The sequence below is a fragment of the Desmodus rotundus genome, chromosome 2 (genome assembly GCF_022682495.2).
Source record: "Desmodus rotundus isolate HL8 chromosome 2, HLdesRot8A.1, whole genome shotgun sequence".
Lineage (NCBI taxonomy): Eukaryota > Metazoa > Chordata > Mammalia > Chiroptera > Phyllostomidae > Desmodus > Desmodus rotundus.
The window spans coordinates 184,187,586-184,207,694 of record NC_071388.1 but is presented as its reverse complement, the minus strand read 5'-3'; the positions used below and the strand labels follow the sequence as shown (position 1 = coordinate 184,207,694).

At 43.5% G+C, this 20,109-nt stretch overlaps 1 protein-coding gene across 2 annotated transcripts in view; it reads right to left on the bottom strand.

The window, feature by feature from the left end:
* Window positions 1-19,775, bottom strand: part of PARD3B (par-3 family cell polarity regulator beta) — a 959,988-nt gene extending 940,213 nt beyond the window's left edge. For both annotated transcript variants that reach the window (XM_024564159.3, XM_053918986.1), the window contains exon 1: window positions 19,086-19,775. In XM_024564159.3, coding sequence (XP_024419927.2) covers window positions 19,086-19,205 — 120 coding nt within the window. In that variant the 5' untranslated portion in view covers window positions 19,206-19,775. The remainder of the gene's footprint in view (window positions 1-19,085) is intronic.
* Window positions 19,776-20,109: the final 334 nt, after the last annotated feature.

Sequence of the window (20,109 nt, the reverse complement as noted above, 5' to 3'; positions counted from 1 at the left end):
CGTCATCTTTTAATTTGTCCTTATTCCTGCTTTCTCTGGCCTTTGGAGTGAAGCTCCTAGCCAGGCATTCAAGACTTGATATTCTTGAGAGAGGTTCCAAAACCATAATATTCTCAACTACCAGTCCTTAGTAATTGAGCCCCCTACTCCAGCCAGATGGATATAATCCTGAGCAGGACAACAAAGAAGTTGTCAGGCTTTATTCTACCCTGTTCTTTGCCAGGCTAATCACAGAAGGAGGCACAAAGCAGTGAATTGTCATCCCAACCTCAACTGTGGTGATGAGGTCTGGTCTGGCCATACCTTATAAACACAGCCAAATTCTTCAGGCTCCCCACCTATGCCACCTCTTGGGAGTAATGAACTCACTATGTGAACCAGACACTCTCTGGAGGCAAGGTTCACCATACACAGAGTACAAAATGCTTTCCTTCCCACTGGAGTTTGAGTTCCTCAATTTACCACGCATGCTTTGTGCCTCTATGGTCCTCATGTATACAACCTCATCAAACTTGGTCTTCTCAGAAAAGGCCCAATATTTTGACTCCACCAGTATTGATGAGAAGACAAGCCTCCGGCCCAGTGATCATCCGAACCACTACCTGTAAACTTTACCACACACTTTAAAATTCCAGGCCCAAACGAGGCAAGGCATGGAACATGCATGAAAATGGTTTTTTGTGGGGTTTTTTTTTTTATGCCATCTTGGTAATGCTTGATATTCTGATCTCTGAGGCTGCAGCAGCAAGTGGCCAAGGCATACAGAAACATTTCCACTTAAGCATCATCTCCCCATTTTTGCCCAAACATGTACATTTTTATAGTGTTCTCACCTCCCTGCCCAATTAGTGTCCATCATCACCGCATGGGAAACTTAGTGTTCAAAACTGCATACCTCATAATATCAAAGCCAAAGGGGAAGTAACTAAAATTGCTCTAAAACTATTTTTATTTACAAAAGCATATACTAAATATCGTATGATGCAAGAATCTAGCCAAACAACATGCCCATAACCAAGAACACACCCCCTGAGACTGGCTGCTACATGAATGTAGGAGGTTTGGTTTGTCAGATGCACGTAGTCCACATTCTCCAAGTAACAGTAACATGCATATCTGTCATATGATGATCACTGCTATTACACAATCTGTCTTGTAATTTTACCCTATATATTGATAATTTATATACAACATTATTTAAACATTTATAGTATACAAATCTACTCTCCATGAATCAGAGTTTAAAGAAAGGCAGTATGATTTTCCACAGCACCTCCAGACCTACTGTAGAGTAACAATGAATGCTCATCATCTTTGACTTTTGGAAAAATAAAAGATAGAAACTATACAAATGGGGACGATTCATATTTAGGGAAGCCCTTTGCAAGAGAGCCTAAATGTGAAACTCTGAAGTAAAAGCAAGAAAGCAGAACGCAGGGGCTGCCCCGTCCAGGCCGCCCTGAGGGGAGCACCACCCACTCAGCACCGCCATTCCCCACTCTCAGTGGATGACGGATGAAAAACAAAAATACTCTTATTTAAATGTTGACATTTCGGGTATGTCATTGAAAATAGTGATATAGTTGGGTTATAAAATACAAAATGATGTCCCTAATTTTGTTGTCATTTTTTTCTCCGTTAATCCAATTTCCATCATTTTGACTCCTACTCTAGGCATGCTAATAGTAAGGTGCCCCACAGGCCAACGGATGTTCTAATAGTATATTTTAAATGTTTTAAATAAGTTTTTCCACTGCTGCTTCAGAGAAATCTTTTAACTTCAAGATAAAGGTAAGTACAATCTTTTGTACTTATATGTACATCCTCCTTAGATTATCTTTAAAAAACAATAATAAAATAGGCAGACTTAGCATATTCCTGTTGTCAGAGAAATACAATTTATTCCAACCGTCTGTTGCCAGACCCTAAGCAGGCTCCCAGTCAATGACAAAACATTCTTCTTTCCCAACCTTAGTTCCATGGCAACTGACTTGTTTGTAACTCCTTTTCAATAAAATAAAATCTTGGGTGGAGATTATGAAAAAAATGTTTTTGAAGTTCATCAATTCGCATACTGAGAGAAACAGCCTCGACCTACTAAGGAAACAGTGTCCGACTCACTGTGACTGTGTCTCCAGCACTGCACCCCCAGCAGACAGTTCCCAGAGGGAGGCCCGGGAACCCCGGGGCGTCGCCAGGCCTGTTGAGGAGGCCCACAGGGCCGAAAGCTTTCCCCAAGCAATTCTAAATGGTTATTTACACATTTTATTTGTCCCTTCACAAATTTACAATGATATTTTTAATCTTTTCAAAAATACTTCTAAGTATTGAAATATACCAAACTGTCATTTAGAATTTAATATTTCATTCAAAAATAAAAGAAAATTTATAGCTGTTTTATATTTAAATATGAACATTAGTTTAAAAGGGGAGATTAGCTACTTCACATCCACTAGGGTAGCTATTATTTTTTTTAAAAATAAAAGAAAGCAAGAAAGAACAAAAAAGCCATGTTGGCAATGAATCAGAGAAACTGAACCCTTTGCGCATTGCTGGTGGCAATGTAAGACGGTACAGCCAGTGTGGAAAACAGCATGGCAGTTCCCCAAAAACTTGAACATGGAATTACCTTATGATCCAGCAATGCCACTTCTGAGTATACACTCCAAATAACTGCAAGCAGGGACCCAAAGAGATATTTGCACAGCTATGTTTGCAGACCATTCTTCGCAATAGCCAAAAGGAGGAGACAACACAAGTGTCCCCCAGAGGATAAATGGATAAATGAAATGTGATATACACATATGACAGACTATTATTCAAACCTAAAATGCAAGGACATTCTGATTGATACATGCTATGACATGGGTGAACCTGGAAGACATTAAGCTAAGTCAAGTAAGCCAATCACAAAAGGTAAATACTGTATGATTTCACCTACAAGAGGTACCTACGGTAGTGAAATTCACAGAAACGGATAGTAAAACAGTGATTACCAGGGGATGGGGGAGGGGGAATGGGGAGTCGTTTAATGGGTACAAAGCTTCAGTGTAGAAAGATGAAGAAGTTCTGGAGATGATGGTGGTGATGGTCGTACAACAGTGTGAATGTACCTAACGCCACAGAACTGTACACATAAGAACAGTAAAAAAGGTAAACTTTACGTTACATATATTTTATCACAATAAGGAAGTCCAACATATAAAAGGGGGGGATTAGAAAACCTGCCTTCTCAACAGCACAGCTATTCCATCTACATTTAAAGATACTTAAAAAAAGGCAAAACTAACTAAAAAAAAGGCAAAATCAGGGGTCTCTGATTCATGGAAGAATCTGGATGGATGGATGGATGGATGGATGGATGGATGGATGGATGGATGGAAGGAAGGAAGGAAGGAAGGAAGGGAGGGAGGGAGGGAGGGAGGGAGGGAGGGAGGGAGGGAGGGAGGGAGGGAGGGAGGGGAAGAAAAGTGAGTAAAACAGAAAGTAGACAAAAGACATGAAAGTTCGTTTCCTTGTCCTTAACTGGTATTAGTAATTTACATCATTATGTCTCATGCAACAGAACATTTTCAAGTAGTTAAGTTGTAGCATCATTTTGAAATTAATCACTAAGAATTCACAGAAGAAAGTGAATATTTTTAAATGCAGCCAAGATGAGCACTTTAAAATCCAAAAATGATTACAGCTTTTCAAAACGAGACATGAAAAAGCCACTGAAGCACTTTCCAAGGTGAGCTATTGTATTGCATTAGCTGAAGAAGTGCACACAATGCCTGAGACACTAAGAAAGCCTCGTACAATTGACATTGCTGAACGCCTGCTAGATGATGTTACGTTAAAAAAGGTATGACAGTACCACTTCCCAGTGATACAGTGACTCCTCAAATGAAAGATCTGGCAGCAAGTGTGAAGACTGAGTTAATATCTCATCTGCAGAATTATACCTTTGCCTTACAAATCTATAGATATGTCTGAAATTGCCGTTTCTTTGGTATGAAATGACTACGTGGTGCTGATCCTGATGGAAGAATATTTTTTTATGTGAATGCCTGATGATAAACACCGGTGCTGGAATAGTCCACATGTTGAATAACTTGGAATCTCATGGTTTATGCTGGAACAACGATGTTAACACTTGCATTGCTGGTGCAGAAGCAATGGTGGTAAAACCACTGGTGCCTTCGCTCGAATCAAGGTAGTAAACTGTATTAGTAGTCACTGCATTCTTCACTGCCACTCATGCAACTTAAAAAGGCAGAGGGGAACGTATGAACACCCTTGATGAAGCAGTAAGAATATTATCAATCTTAAACCCTTGAATTCACATCTTTTTGACACTTTATGTGAAGAAATAGGAAGTACACAAAAAGTACTTCTGCATAGTGACATACAATGGCCACCTCCGAGAAGATCATGTGTATGATTGATTGAGCTGAGCTGAACTAACTGGCGTTTTCATGGAGGACCATTTTCATTTGAAAGGCTGACAGACAAACTATGGGTATTTATACTTAAGCTTTTAACAGATATTTCTCAGAAATGAATGATGTCAACCTGGGCACTTCATGGAAACAAATGATGGTATTTGTTGCCAATGATAAAGCAAAAATTAAAATTTTGGAAAAACTGTATCTGCCACTGGGAGCTTGACAGCTTCCTGATACTTACACCTTTCTGATGAAATCGATGGAAATATAAATGTATGTGTTCTTTTTAATTGTATAAGGAAATGTGTCAGTATTTGGAAGAGCAGTATAACCTGGGAAAGTGGAACAGTGGAAGATTTGGAAGAGCGACAAAACCCAATAAACCAATGTCTTCCACACGGCCAATGTATGATGTCAAAAGATCATTCATGGATAAAAGATCTATTCAAGGTACAACAGAAATCAATGAATTGTAATGCAACAGAATTTGAAATTTTTCCTTGGTATGATTTCAGATTCCACATTGCAACTAACTAACCTTTAAGAAACCATAACTTACTGAGAATTATTCTCATGATTATATTATGTTATGTAAGATTCCATCTTGCTTTAGAGACCCTCCTTGCTTGATGACATAATCAGCTAGGTTGGGAAATTCCACACAACATGGAACTGCAAGTCACCTCTAGGAGCTAAAGTTAAAAGCCAGTGCCCTCAGTCCTACAGCTGCAAGAAATGAATTCTGCTAACAACCTGAGTGAGTATGGAAGCAGATTCTTCCCAGGCAAGCCTCCTGAGAACGCAGCCTAGCTGAGATCTTGAATGTAGCTGGTGAGATTCTGCGAAGAGGAGATAGCTAAGCTGTACCCAGGTTCCTCACCCACAGAAACTGTGATATAATAAATGTATGAGAAAGAAAGACAGAAACAAACCATCACGTGTTGGATTTGCATGTGGCATACAGAAAGCATGTCTACTATTATCTGAAAAAGCTATTAAAGAATTCCTCCCTCTTCCTACTGCATATCTGTGTGAGTCAGGATTTTCTTTATGTATTTCAACCAAAATGACACATCACAACAGAGTACATGAGAAGGCAAATCTGAAAATAGAGCTATCTAATAACCAAACATCGAAGAGACTTGCAAAAAAAATATTACTCTGTGCCACTCTCCTCATTAAATTTTTCTTGTTTTGAAAAATAGTCATTATACACAACAATAAGTGATCTTGTTATGGGCTCACTGTTATAGTAAATCAATTAAATATATTTTTAATTTGTTTTAATTTCTAATATACAAAATAGAAATTGGTATATCGACATAAAAAGCACTCCCAAGTCCTCCAAAATGTAAGGTTGAGAGGGAGTGTTGGGACCAATAATTTTGCAACACTTCTATCTCTTCTGTCTCTGTCCCCTGAAACACGTCTCCCTCCTTTCCTCCACTGATCGAAATTCTATCAATTTTTGACATTTGGCCATGCCAGCCTACTATGAGCTCTCTCCCTGCTCAGTGCCCAGAGAACTCACCTGGCACCTGGTTGTTGCTTTCTTAACTTTCAATAGGTATACATGTCTCTCCAACTGGATAGTAAAACCCTGAAGAAAAGGGACTGTGCTGTGTGCCAAATGACAGGAGCTCAAAAACTGCTCCTGCTTTCCCCAGGCTATCTTCATTATACACTGAATAGGAATGCAATTCAGACAAGCCACTGGGCTTCAATCATTGCTTGATACAGCCAACCACTCCACAAAGGACTTGGGATGAGATAGAATTCAGGGCAACCGTGAGTCTCTGAAAGGTCACCTGAAGAGGCAGGTAAGATAAATGTTTATGTGGAGAGGGAAGTACTAAATGTTATCAGACAAGAAGACCTTTACTTCTCAATAAAACAGAGCAAGTTATCTGTGTACTATTGTGGAATTTTGTAAGGGAGGGAGGGAGGGAGGGAGAGGGAGAGGGGGGGAGAGAGAGAGAGAAACATTGTGAGGAACTGACAGAATTCCCTCAATGACTCTTACTGTGACAGCCAGGAAAATGCATTAAACTGAGTTGCAATTGTTTATCAGTTGAATTGTGTCCCTCCCACGGAAAAGAGAGATGCTGACTCCTAACCCCTGGTATCTATAATGTGACCTTATTTAGAAATGCAATCATGCTTCCACAAGCTAAGAAACGTCTCAGGCCACCAGAAGCTGGAAAAGTCCAGGAAGGCTCCTCATTCCCAGGCTCTGCAAAGAGCACGACCCTGTCAACACCTTGACTTTGGACCTCTGGCTTTGAACGCTTTGAGAAACTAAATGTCTGTTGTTTTAAGATACCCATTTGTGGCACTCTGTCATGGCAACTCGAGAACACTAGGAAGCAATAGAGTGAGGGACCCCCTACTAACAAGTCACATTTCCAACTAGTCCTTCCTCACCCCTGCCAAAAAAACAATCTGAAATTCAAATCTAGTTGCAGCAACCAAAAAAAAAAAAAAATCTTTTAACTAGAATTTCCTGAAGTGTAGTTAGATTTTTATAAGGTTCTGAGAAAATGTCTCTGATCAGACACTGCTGTCAAAACTCAAGCCCACTGAATCTCTATAAATGTGCTTTTAAATACAGAGACAAGGATTATTTATCCATCTCGCATTTCCTCAACAATCTGCTACAAAAGGAAGTAATCCAGAACCTAATATTTAAAGTTACCAATACTATTAATATGTCATGATAAAAAAAAAAGATATATATAGGATGACAAGTAAAACATTTTTCATTTTTCCAAAATTTTATGAAGCAACCCAGACTTCTAGGCCAGGAAGACCCCAGCTGATGTGCTGGGCATTCACAAGTCCCCAGGTCCAAGATTATATGTATATATCTGCTCATACTTGACATTTTAATCCACGGAAAAACTCATTTGTACACTTATCGCACATACTTGACTTCAGGAATTTGACTTCAGGAATTTACCTTCAGCTTCACACTTCATCTCAGTCTGTAAAACAACGGGATCTTAGCGCTATAGGGATTTTCGATGACCCGTCCAAAGTCCTCTAAAACATCTGGTAGCTAGCCCCACTGGTTTTCTAAATATGGACCCTACCCATTAGTGGACAGTGAAATTAATTCAATGTGTCCCAAGAACTTTTTTAAATTAAAAAAGAAGTTAGACCAAAATTATCAGAGGGTGGTGTCATTCACAGTAAGAGCTAAGTACCCTCATGGAACTTTTATTTCAGTTGCCTATATGTACTGTAGGTGCTAGGTCATGAAGGAAAATCTTATTATTAATGTATTTATCAGTCAAAACCCTGGCAGGAAACAGATGGTACACCCAAATTAGGAGCTTGGGAGTATAACAAAGACACTATTTACAAAGGCTTGCACAGGGTTAAGGGAAAACATTGAGGGGTAGTGCCCCTAACAGTGGTGAGCCCTTGCCACCATCTAGGACTCGAGGGGCCAGAGAAAGGAGCAGATGCCAATACAGTGAACACAGGGAGAGCTGCCCAATGGGAGCTCTGGCCATCAGTAGAGAGGCAGCCAGCCCACAGTGACCTTGCAGGAAGGGAGCTGCCTACCCTCCCTTCTCCTGTGGCTGCGTCCCCCATGGCTGACCCCAACTAGAAGCCAGAGAGCTAAGGAGTCCACACTTCTCAGCCTTTCAGGTCACAGAGAGGACTGGAGAAAGGTCAAGAGTCCATCTGGAGGAGCAAGCAGAGGACTTCCAGCCTCCTCAATCTCTATCACAAACGTCCAAAAAAAATTCAACAATATATTCCATGCATTCTTCAATTTATAATCTAAACGGTTTTATTTCTGGATGCCACATTTTTCCTACATCTTCCCTCAAATTCCAATCCTGCATCAAGGCTCTAGTCTGATGCCAAACAACTGATGCAAGAGATAGCATCTAGATGAATGCATAATTTTTTATCTCAGCCAGGCCCTCAACACTGCCCGGCAACCCCATTATCTGTCCTCAGCCTCCCACCTGTCTTATCCTTACCTAGAGGTCTCCTGAGGACACAGACCATGTCTTACTTGTCTCTGTATCCCCAGGCCTCAGAGAAGAGCACAGGGGTGTAGCCATTGAAATGTCTGTTGAATACTGACTACAGAAACCTCACATTGCTCTTTCTCCCCATTTCCACCCATAGACAGTCAACTCCCAAGTCTGTTTACTTTGCCTGGAAATCTCAAAGACAATTTCTGATTCTGCTTCAATATGTCTAACCTCTGCTCCCACAGCAGGGACATGGACTAGTTTCTCCACCTCCAGTTTCAGCTGCCTCTGTCTCCATCCTCCAAAGCAAACCATACAAAACAGCAGATCACAATATCAGCACCCTGCCCAGACTCCTCAAGCTCTTTAGCTAGTCATAACAAAGTTCTCCCGGTTTTGACCCTTCTCCCGGTTTTGACCCTGCTTTCACCAGAACAGCCACATCCCCTACTGCTGCCTCCCACAATCACCCTTGGGAAAGTTCTCATAATATTCTCCTCTTCCCCCACTCAAAACCACCACTGGTTTACCTTCAGTCAGATGCAGGCGCTCACCCTCGAGTTCCTTCTCTCTCCTCTCTCCACGCCCTACCCCCATGCCCTCCCCCATCCTTACTGAACTGGCAAGTGTCCATTTGTCCTTCAAAGCCTTGCCTAGGTACAACTCCTTCAGTGAAACCTGCACAACTTCCCCATCTGTCTCCACTCCAGGCAACGTCAAAGTGAATCACTGCATTTGTCCGCCACTCTAGGGCTTCTCCACCCCCCTATGCTTTGTTTATTTACATTGTTCTCTCTGCTCCTTTAGCCTATAAACCTGATGGAGGATCTATTTTATTCTGTATCTCCATCACAAAACACAGTGCCTGACCCAAAGTCGCTCTCTAAATTTTCTCTTTCCGACTGAAGTGATTGTTACAGGCAACCACAGCAAAGCACCCGCTCCTTGGAGGTCTGACTAAAGCCTCACTAAGTACATGACGTACTTTTTATATGATGCAGATGGTGTTAAAGGACAGTAGTTTTTTCCCATCATCCTTAAAAGTTAGGTATCCTATTACCTCTGTGTCTGTGTCCCTTCCCCAAAACAGGCCACCTACCTGTAAAGAGGAAGGACTATAAATTATATCTATATACCCCTTGTCAAAAACCTGTTTCGTTTAGAGGTCACTCTTTCTGGGGTTCATGTCTCTATAAAAGAATAGTGTCAAAACCTACCCTAAATCCCCAAAAGAGGTATCAGAAGTCTATTACTAGAGCTCCCCATAAACCCTTAATTTCTGCCTCACATAAAGCAAGTAAGATGTGTCTGATCATTTCCCCTGTCAATGTGCTTCTCTGGTCTTGCTGGTAGCGTCTTAGTCAAGAGCTGCAGACATTTCTGTTATCTGCCTCTATTACCGAGTGGACCCCACCAGCTCTTCCTCCAGGGCCCAGGACCACCTGCTGAGTTTAATAACCTCACCTGGAGGCAGTGGACTGGGGCAGTAAAATGGGGATTTGTCTGGGTGACACTTGGCACTGCATCTGATAGGGACTAAACTGAGTAAAACCTTCTTAACCAGCCATCCCTTGGTATCCACACTTCCATCTCATTGCAGTCCAAAAAGTAAGGGCCCAGCAATCTGAGGAATGGCGGAGCCCAGAGATGGGAAGCAGACCTAATTTGGCAGCCCCTGAGACACAGATACTGTGCCTTTCAAAAATAAAGAATCCATGCAAATGGAGATAATCCAGAATCATTTTTTAAATCACCGTGAAATTAATGAATAGGATACTGAAGATCAAATATTGTTTAAATATGACAGCATTTCACAAATCTTCATGAAGCAGATACATGATGTTCCTCTTTTCAAAGTTAGAACTACAGAGCACTCAGTCTGAAAAATATGACAAGTGAGTCAACCTGTCAGAATGTAAAGCTCTTGTTTAAGACAATCGGAGCGGCAGACACAATGGACCACCACACCACCGCCTGCTGCAAGTGTGGATGTGCGGAGGCCTCTGAATGTAATCAAGAGATAAGTTGCATTTAGTCTTTTTTTTAGAAAAAGCAAACTCATACCAACTATACAGATTCCAAACTTACAAAACATTAGTTGCATACAAGCCCAGTCTCATTTTTATGGGGAAAAAAAGCGGCATGAAATTTAGTATGATTTAACAAGCACTTATGGAAGGGGTGTCAAACTCATTTTCACCGGGGGCCACATCAGCCTTGCAGTTGCCTTCAAAGAAGTAAATGTAATTTTAGGACTGTATAAATGTAACTATTCCTTAACAGTTAAGCAAGAGCTCGGCGCTGCTGCCGGGTAGTAACAAGGTGCCAGGCCGGATTAAACAAGATGGAGGGCCAGATTCAGCCCACAGGCCTTGTGTTTGCCACCTGTGATTTATAGTATTCATACTCTGCCATCAGGTACTATGCTCAAAGCAGGGTAGGAAAATAAAAAGACCCACTTTTTGTTCTTAGATACTTCCTAGCACAGTAGGGAAAACACCGTGATTGCAGCATGTGGCAGAGCCTGGCAAGTTGCTCACCTGAATCCAAGTGGGCTAGTCTCACCAGTGGAATGCTAGCACAAGTGATGGCTGCCACTTCCAGGCCAGGCCCCAAATCTCCCGTGGCCTCCTCCACACTCTCTTTATCCATCAGTCAGCACAGTGCAGGAGATCTACAGAAAACCCCAAGGCCAAAGGGATACGCAGGTAGGGGACTGTGTGGGTCAGAGCCCCACCTCCCACCCAGAAAGAGAACCCTTCACTGTGACAAGCTCCAGTCATTTGGGGTCATCTGTTAAGTTAGAACACTCTGACTAATAAACAGGAATGTAAGAGGTAGTGTCCAAAATGAAAGCACAAGTGTGGGGAGCTCTGGGAACACAAGAAAGAGGGGAAAGGGAGGGAGGAGATTTTTAAGGAAAAGGAAGATGGAGCCTTATCCCGAGGGAGGGGCAGGATTTACCTGGGGCAGGGCAAAGGGTGAAAGAACGCTAAACTGTGTGTGGAATTTAAAGGGCATAAAGGGATAAAGAAGATACTAGATAGGTAAGCAAGGTTTGGGTTTTCACCTAAAAGCAATGGGGAGCCACTTAAATATTCCCAGCAGTACTCTGGACATGATCAGATTTGGGGCTTTAAGACTGTCAACAGAAAATGCTTTGGAGGAGTTGAGAGCTGGTAGAGGCAGAAAGGTCAGCTCAGGGTCAGCTGCAGTTCTACACAGTAGAAAAGAGAAACGCCATGGCTCAGGGCTGGAGGCGGATCTAAGAGATAATCGCCTGAAACCAAAGGAACTTTCTGACCAACTAGAATATAAGGGAGGAGAGGTCCCCTTATATTCGCCGAGGAATGAAGACATCCCAGGTTTCTGAATTAGACCACCAGGTGAATGACAGCACCAGAAATGGAGAATGGGGACAAGCAGATTTACAGAGAACAGGCTGGGCTTGAACTGAATGTGGAACATGAAGGGGGTAAAGACCAGAGGCAGGTGGATATTGGGGTCCACAGTAAGTTCGAGGCTAGAGGTGTGTATTTAGGGATAGCTGAAGCCGTGAAATAGATGAGATCCCACTGAGAGCAAAGCCAGAAAGAACCCTAATGTACCGGCACACAAGGACATAAAGAATTTAGGGGAAAACCTGCAAAGACTGAGAACAGACATGTTTTAAAATCCTGGAAAGTTCATAGGTAGAGAGAGTTTTAAAAATGTGCTAAAAATTAGGACTGAAAACCACAGATTTTAGGTACCAGGTCTTGATAATCTATTTGAAAGCAGTGCAGCTGGGGAAGCTATGAGAACCGGGGTACTGGGCTAATCAAGTGCGTGATGAGGCCTTAACAGCAATTTCTAATTTTCTAAAATCCTCTCCGTTGTTGATTTAAATACCTTTAGACTCATGCAAACTGAATAAAACATGAATGTATCTGTAATTCACAGCAAAACTGCATCAAGGAAGCATGAAAATACCTTAGGGTAGCACCCAAAGGCCGTCACAATCTGGTCCCAGTTAGTCTGCGCACCACCACTCCCCCCTGGGCTATGCTCAACTCTTCCCAACCCTGTCAGCCAGCTGATGCCTTCCCACTTTACTCCCCCCACCTGCAGTGCCTCATCCCACTTCCTACCTGGCAAATCCCTCATCGTGCGTCAGAACAGCTTCAACATCTTCTGTTTCAAACAGCATTCCTTATCTACACTGTATCCCAGTAAACACGAGCCACTGGCTCCTTCACATGTGTGCCTCATCCCACTGAAGGCTGTGAAACTCATCAAAACTAGAGACAGTGACTGATGAATCTTCATACTTTTGTCGCCAAGGCTGGCTTTGTGACCAGTTACATTGGTGGATCTTCAAAGAACTAAATTTCTATTACTCAGCTTCTTGTGTAACCCTCTCCCTTGAATCTAGGCTGAACCTGTTACGTGCTTTAGTGAACAAAACGTGGCAAAACACATGCCAGATGAGCTGCAGGTCTCAGCCTTAAGAGCACCTGGCAGCTTCCACGTTTGCACCCTTTGGAGCCCTAAGCTGCCATGTAAGAAGTCTCAATGTCCTGCTGGGGAAACCATGGGAAGAGGCCATGTGAAGATGACCAGATGCTAAGACTACATGGAAGAGAACCCAGGAACCCAGCTCTCAGCAAGAAGCAAGGATCCAGACATGGGCCCCCGAGGCAAGCCATTACAGCCAACCCCCAGCCGTTGAAACCACCCTTGCTGGGGCACTGGTTTCAGGTGATATCTCTTAGATCTGCTTCATGTGAAGGCAGGTGACAATCTTGAACATCCCAAACCTAGAAAACATCGCACTGAGCCCTCTCCATGTATTGTCGGGTATTATTTTAAGCTACTACATCTTGGGGTAGTTTGTAATGGAGCAAGAGATAACTGCAATGAATAATAGTAAGAGAACAATTTACTGAACAAAAAAACTTATCAACAGCCTACTATATACCAGGCACTCTTATAGGAGCCAGGGATTCAACAATGAGCAAAATAGATACAGATCTTTGCCTTTATTGAACTAACATTCTAGTGGGGAGAGACAGACAACAAATACGGTTAAAATAACCAGCATGGTAGTTCTGTGGAGAAAAGTAAAGCAGAAAAGAACACTATAGAGGGTGACTGGGGGGGGTTATAATTATAAATAGTGTGGTCAGGAAAGTTTCGTGGAGAAGGGAACGATCTTTTAAGATAGAAAAGATAAGGGAGTCGGACAGGCGGATTACTGCAGGCAAATATTTCAGGTGGAAAGAACAGCACATAAGGCAGAGCCTGTCTGGCGTGTCTGAGTAACAGCTAAGACATTGGTGTGCACGAGGGAGAGCGAGATGGGTGGAGGTGAAGTCTGAATGGTAAGAAATAGTATCTCATAGTCCCCAAGACAACCCAGGCTCAGTGATTCACTAGGAGGACACACAGGACGTACAGCCGTTCTCACAGCCATGATTTATGAAGGTACAAGGAGAGAAAGCAAAAGTAGGACAGGGACACGGCGCACAGGTGAAGTTGGAGGGAACTGGGTGCGAGCTTCCACGGGTTCTTTCAAGGGGGACCCACCCCTGCAAGCAAGGAGCTTTGGCAACACATGTGACATGTTGTTTACCAGGGTGGCTCGTTAGAGACTCAGCGTCCAAGGTTTTCACTGAGGGCTGATGACAGAGACCCTACCTCTAACTAGCATCCACAAAAATCTCGGAAAAAGAGCAGGTATTTAGCACAAATTATATTGCTTGCATAAACAGTTTTGACCGAATGAATCATTCTCTTCAGGGAATGGTGGAAACCCTCCACAAATCGAAGTTCCCAGATTTGAGTAAAGGGCCAGCCTTGCAAGCAGGCCCAAGGCTAACAGTTCCAGGGCGGTTGACTTTGTCCTGCACAGGCAGCCAGGTCACGCAGCACTTGATAGGCCATCTGAAAGAGCTGAATAGAAGAATGAATGACATGACACCTGACTAGAATTTTAAATGATCACTTTAGCTTTAGTCTTGAGAAGAGATTGTAGCAGGGTCATAAATAGAAAAACTAAAGTCCATTGTGGTGGGGGATGGGGGGCAGGCCCTAGCATGCTAACAGAAAAGCCAGAGAGAAGTGGTCAAATTCTAGATATATTGTGAAAGTAGAGTCAATATGATTTGCATGTCGATTGCATATGGATCATAAGAGGAAAGGGGCAGTCAAGGATTATTACAAGGATCTCTGGCCCCAGCAACTGGAAGGATGGTATTATCATTTAATGAGATGGGAAGACTGGGAGGGAGGGCTTTGGAGTAGGGGCTCTGGAGTTCAGTTTGGGGCATGCTAAGTGTAAGGCGCCTCCCTAGCATCCAAGCAAAGGTGTCAAGGAATCTGCTATATTGGAGTTCGAAGGAGAGATCTGGAGTGTCACTAAAGAGGTGGTATTTGGAGCCATAACGCTAGATGAGCTCATCCAAAAACATCTAAATCTCACTGAAAATGTCCAGAGTTTTGTTCACCTCGCTGGCCCACCATCTACCCAATATCAAAAATGGAGGATGTATACCTCAGACTGATGCATGTCAGGTGCAGACCTCAACTTGTTCTATAATTCAGCTGGGTTTTGCTCGCGTCTAAATACAGGATTTAGGATTTTAAGGGCTCTCTCTAGATATGAAAGATCCACAGGTAGCAGAGATCCCTTTCCAATGGCAAAGTTCTCAACAGAACAGATAGCAATGTCTGTAAGCAAGTCAGGCTGAAGACCGCCTGGGATATGAGCTTTATTTAGACCAGTGGTTGGCAAAGGCAGCTGAGAGGCATCATCGGAGGAGCGTGGGACCTGAACTGTCCATTAAGGTAAGCCATTTGTGACTATTTAAATTAATTAAAATTTAAAATTTAGTTCCCCAGTTGCACTACCATGTTTCAAGTCTTTACTAGCCATACGTGGCTAGAGACTATCCTATTGGAAAACACAGACAGAGAACATTTCCATCATCACAGTAAGTTCTATAAGGCTGCCCTGCTTTAGACTTCCCAAGAGAAGCCCAAAGTTCTGCATTTTAATACATCCCTTAGATGATTTTAATAATCACCTCAGCAAGCAGTCTCATGAAAACCCGACATCAACACCTGCCCAACTTCCACCTGGTTAACTAAACCATTTGAACACAGTGCTCCAAACTACAAGTCAGGGCTGTGATAATCCCAACCCTGGCTGGGTTAGAATCACCTAGAATGTTTTTTAAAATACCTGTATCCAGTCTCCACTCCAAACCCAGTGAATGAGAATCTTGGAGAAAGGAACTTAGGCATTTGTATTATTTAAAACGTTAAATGTTAAAATTAGAGGTGACTAATAATCAGCCAGGGTTGAGCCCCTGTAGGATATGGCTCAATTACCCCTTCACCTGTGACAGGTAATTTTGATGATAAATTAAACTAATTACTCAATGATCCCCATCTTGACTATTTAAGAAGACAATCTCCTCCCTACTAACTACTTAACTAAATTGGATTTAGGGCCCGGGACACTGATAAACTACCAGAATCCAAAGACAAGTGATCCCATAATTCTTGCCCATTATTCACTTCACCTCCCCATTAGAGTACATGAAATGGGAGGGCGTGGAGAGGCAGCAGAAATGTCCACATGCCAGATTTCGGAGCATAATTAAAACCGTCCTCAGCTTCTTCAGTATCCTACCTACTTCTGGCCTTATCTGATGCTGATTCAGCTGGTTCCCCACATTCCACAAATACCAGTCTTTTCTGGTTTTTTCTCAGCAAGAGGTGGACACTTCTCTGTTGCTGCATACAAAATCCAGAATGACCTCCTTGGCCTTCACTTACCCTCCAAACTTTAGAAACCTTGAATCTATCCTCAATCTTGAAATCTGACTTTCTCCCACCTAAATTATTCAGGGCCCCAGAAGAAACCGATTTAAGTTACGTTCAGTTCCCACCAAATTTGTTTTCTGTACAGCACTCTCTACCTGGATGCCTAAGAGGACCATTTTTCATACGTGATTTGCAAATCCTGAAATATTTGCCTCAGATCTGTACTGTGAAAGATAATCAAGAACTATAGATGTCCCACCTCTCCACAAGAAACAAAATTGCTATCGCTATGTTATTGTAGCAGTTTGCAGATGGAATGGCCTTTTAAAACAAACTGTAAAAAATAAACTAGGTGGGGAAATTCCAATGCATAACAACCTACTGGGCTGTGTAATTCATAAGAGCTTAAGGACCTAGAGATACAGTTCCTGGGTTCAAATCCCAGTTTTGTCATGTACTAGTCACATCTCCATCTCTTTTCCCCTCTCTGTAAAATGGGGAAAACAGTACCTACCCCGGTGGAGTAGGTCCGTTAACACACGTAAAGATCCTAGAACAGTGCCTGCACAGTGTTAGCACAATTCATGTTGGTAATTATCGCACGCAGGGTTTAAAACCTGGCTGTCCAGGGAAAAAAGCCTTTTAAGTTGTTCTTACTGATTTAAAGAAGTACACTTGTGACAAATTGTTTTTCAAATTGAATTTTGACATTTCTGGTCTTTTCCCATTATTTTCTAAATTCAATGGATAAAAGCATGGAATTTGTCAGAGTATTTCTTGACATTTTAGTTCCATTAGGAATCCCATTTAGTATTAGTTAAGCCTTATTATGATTACAATATTATTTAAAATGAAACTATGGGAGAGGAATATTTGGGGAGGGAAAAATATCACTTGCCACATATTAAATTGAGATTTTAAAAGCCAAGGAAGGGAGGGAGAATTTATAAGCTGCAGGTGACCTTTATATATTAGTGAATGTGGCATTTAAATGTAAACAGAAAAATGTAATGTCTGGTAATAATAGTAAACTGGATCAATACAATTACATTATGGGTTCTGTGATATTATAAATTATGCCTTCAGTCCAGAAATATCAATAGCTTTTTAACACCTTTTAAGATCACATTATAATACATTAAATATCATCTAGTTAGCTCCCTGTGTATCCTTTATAAGCTTATAGCTACTTCTATTACTTAGCTCCATGTACTAAATTTCTAATCATAATGTATATGATTTTAGGGCATAAATTATTTTTAATAATAAATTAAAATAACCCATCATTTCATTAAGACGATCTTTCAATAAGATCTACTTTAATAATTAGTCTAGAATAATGTTACTATCAACCTTAGCTTACTTTCGAAGTTAGTAAAATATGACTTCAAAGGCAATTGGTTACATGTGTAAATGTCAGTTTAACTGAATTACACAATGTAAACAGCACACATTATTGTAACAAAGAAAAAAGCATTTAGGGTGGATATTCATAGTTTTATAGGCCACTTTGTTTATTTTCCTCAGTTCTATTAACTGAGTTCAGCTTTGGATATTATATTGAATGTATTTACAGACCTCTCACTGAACAATTCTTGAATGCTTGACTGATCAAGGCAACACAAACATGTATTTGTCCACAGTAAAAACTTTTTCTGTATACTAATTTTTAGTGGAAGCACAGAAGGTGCAGACATTTTTCTTAAATGCCCACACTATATATTTTGGAAGGAACACAATTATTTTTATGCCTCAGATAGCCTATAAGACATTAAAAGAAATTACATCTTCCCATCATTACACTGGTCAACACACTATTTCTACAGTTCTCACAGTGTGAGAACAAATGTCGAAAGAACAGTTGGCCTCCAGAGCAAGCATGTATGTGTGCCTGTTTCAGCAGGGTTGGGGCACAGAAGATGTGCTACTTGAATGCCTTCAATGCTTTCTTCTCCACTGAATACACAGTAGCTCAGCATGTTACCCAAACATCTCACATGAGTTGTAGCGTCTTGCTAAGTTTTTCCTGAACACACATTCCACTCTAAAAAACACTCTCCCTGAGCTTCACTTAAGTTTTTCTTGTTTCTGAGTTCAGGGACAGTCTTAGTCTTCATTTCAATAGTCATCCAGGACAAGACACAGACCACATAGGTAGTAAATGCTCATGAAATGTGTGGCATTAAACTATAAACCCTGGAAATGTAGGCAGGTTGGTTTAAGCAAATAGCATCCTTCCACCAAGTTCCTGCCCAGTCAATTAGAGAGGACAGGTCGGGAGATTGAACTTCCAAGGCCCCCATCAGTTGCAACTTCCCAGTATGTTACTTGCACCAATCAACTTCCGAACTCCAGAGCCAAGTGTGGCGGGCCTTGGTGGGTCAAAATTTACACCTCAGGTCAGCAGCACCTTCAAGAGTTCCCTTGAAAAGTATTCCTTCAAACAACTTTTAAAGCAGTGCTTCTCCAACTCCAATGGTCATTCCAATCACCTGCGAACTTGTGTAAAAGCGTACTGAGGCAGTGAACTTCGATCAGGGTGCCAGATTGTGCATTTCTAACTGACCCCCAAATGACTCCCATGCTGCGGTCCCTCCCACCACCCTTTGAGAAGCAAGGCCCACAAACTCCCAAGGACATCAGTTCACTTAATATCAGCAACATTCAAAAGTTGTGGCCACAGGTGTTGACAAGTCAAGTTGCCTGAGTGCTCTGTGTCCCCTGAGAGTCGCCACCAGGTCTTCAGGGCACCTGGCAGGTGCCTTGGCCTCTGAGCGCTCGTGGACAGACAGCCCGGCAGCCGCGCCCCACTCTCCCTCCCCGCGCGCGCCCCCAGCGCTGCGCTCACCTTCTCCCGGGTCTTCAGGTACCGCTGCAGCGCCTGCTGCGTGAGCTCCCGGACACGCAGCTGGCCCTCCTTGCAGGGCACCACGATGCCAATCCTGCCAAAGCACACGGTCACTTTCATCCTGGCCCCTGGCGACCACGCTGGGCCTGGCCGAACAGGTGTCTGGCTCCACCGGTGCAGCCCCTACTCTCGGGGGACGCGCAGCACGGGCAGGCCCGGAGACCCGGGGCGCCTCTCTTCGGCGCCCCCTCAGGGCCCGGGGCTCGCAGCAGCACCCCTTCGCCCAGGGGAGGCGGCCACCGGGGGGCGGGAATCTGGGGTGGGGGAAGCAGCGGGAAGAGCTACCTCCCAGGTGGCCGGGGACGGAGGGGTTGGGGGCCGGACGCGGCGGCACCGCGACTGGGCTCCTCCTCCTGCTCTTGCTGCAGCTCGGGCCCGGCCGAGGCGGCTGCTCCGCGCGCACCAAAGCGAAACTGCCGGCCCGGCCCGGCCCGGCCCTAGCCCTGGCCCTGGCGCTGGCCCTGGCGCTGGCCCTGGCGCTGGCCCCGGCGCTGGCCCTGGCCCTGGCGGCGGCGGGGTCGGCCCCAGGCCCCAGGCTGGAGTGGGCGGTGGCGGCGGCGTGCGTGGCCGGAGTTGGGAGGAAACTTTTGCGCTGGTCCCAACTCCTCCGCGGCGCACGGCGCTCTGGGCTCCCGCGGCCCCCGGGCCGGCCTGGGCCCGGCTCTTAAAGGGGCCGCGGCGCTGCCCGGCCCCGCAACTCACTCGGCGGTGTGCAGCCGGGACCGCGCCGGGCGGTAACTGGAGCCCAGGAGCCTGGTCCCCTCACTGGGTCTCTCCCTGACTCTCTCCCTCCGGCACACACTTGGAGCTCTGGGGAATTGTAACGGGACCTGAGAGCTCCCCACCGGGGGACTGAAACCGGATCTCATAAAGCACGCTTGAAGGAATAGCTAGGAGACTGCAGAGCTACACCCTTAAAATGAGGGGATTGGAGCAAGATTCAAAGAGAACCCGGGAGCAGGTG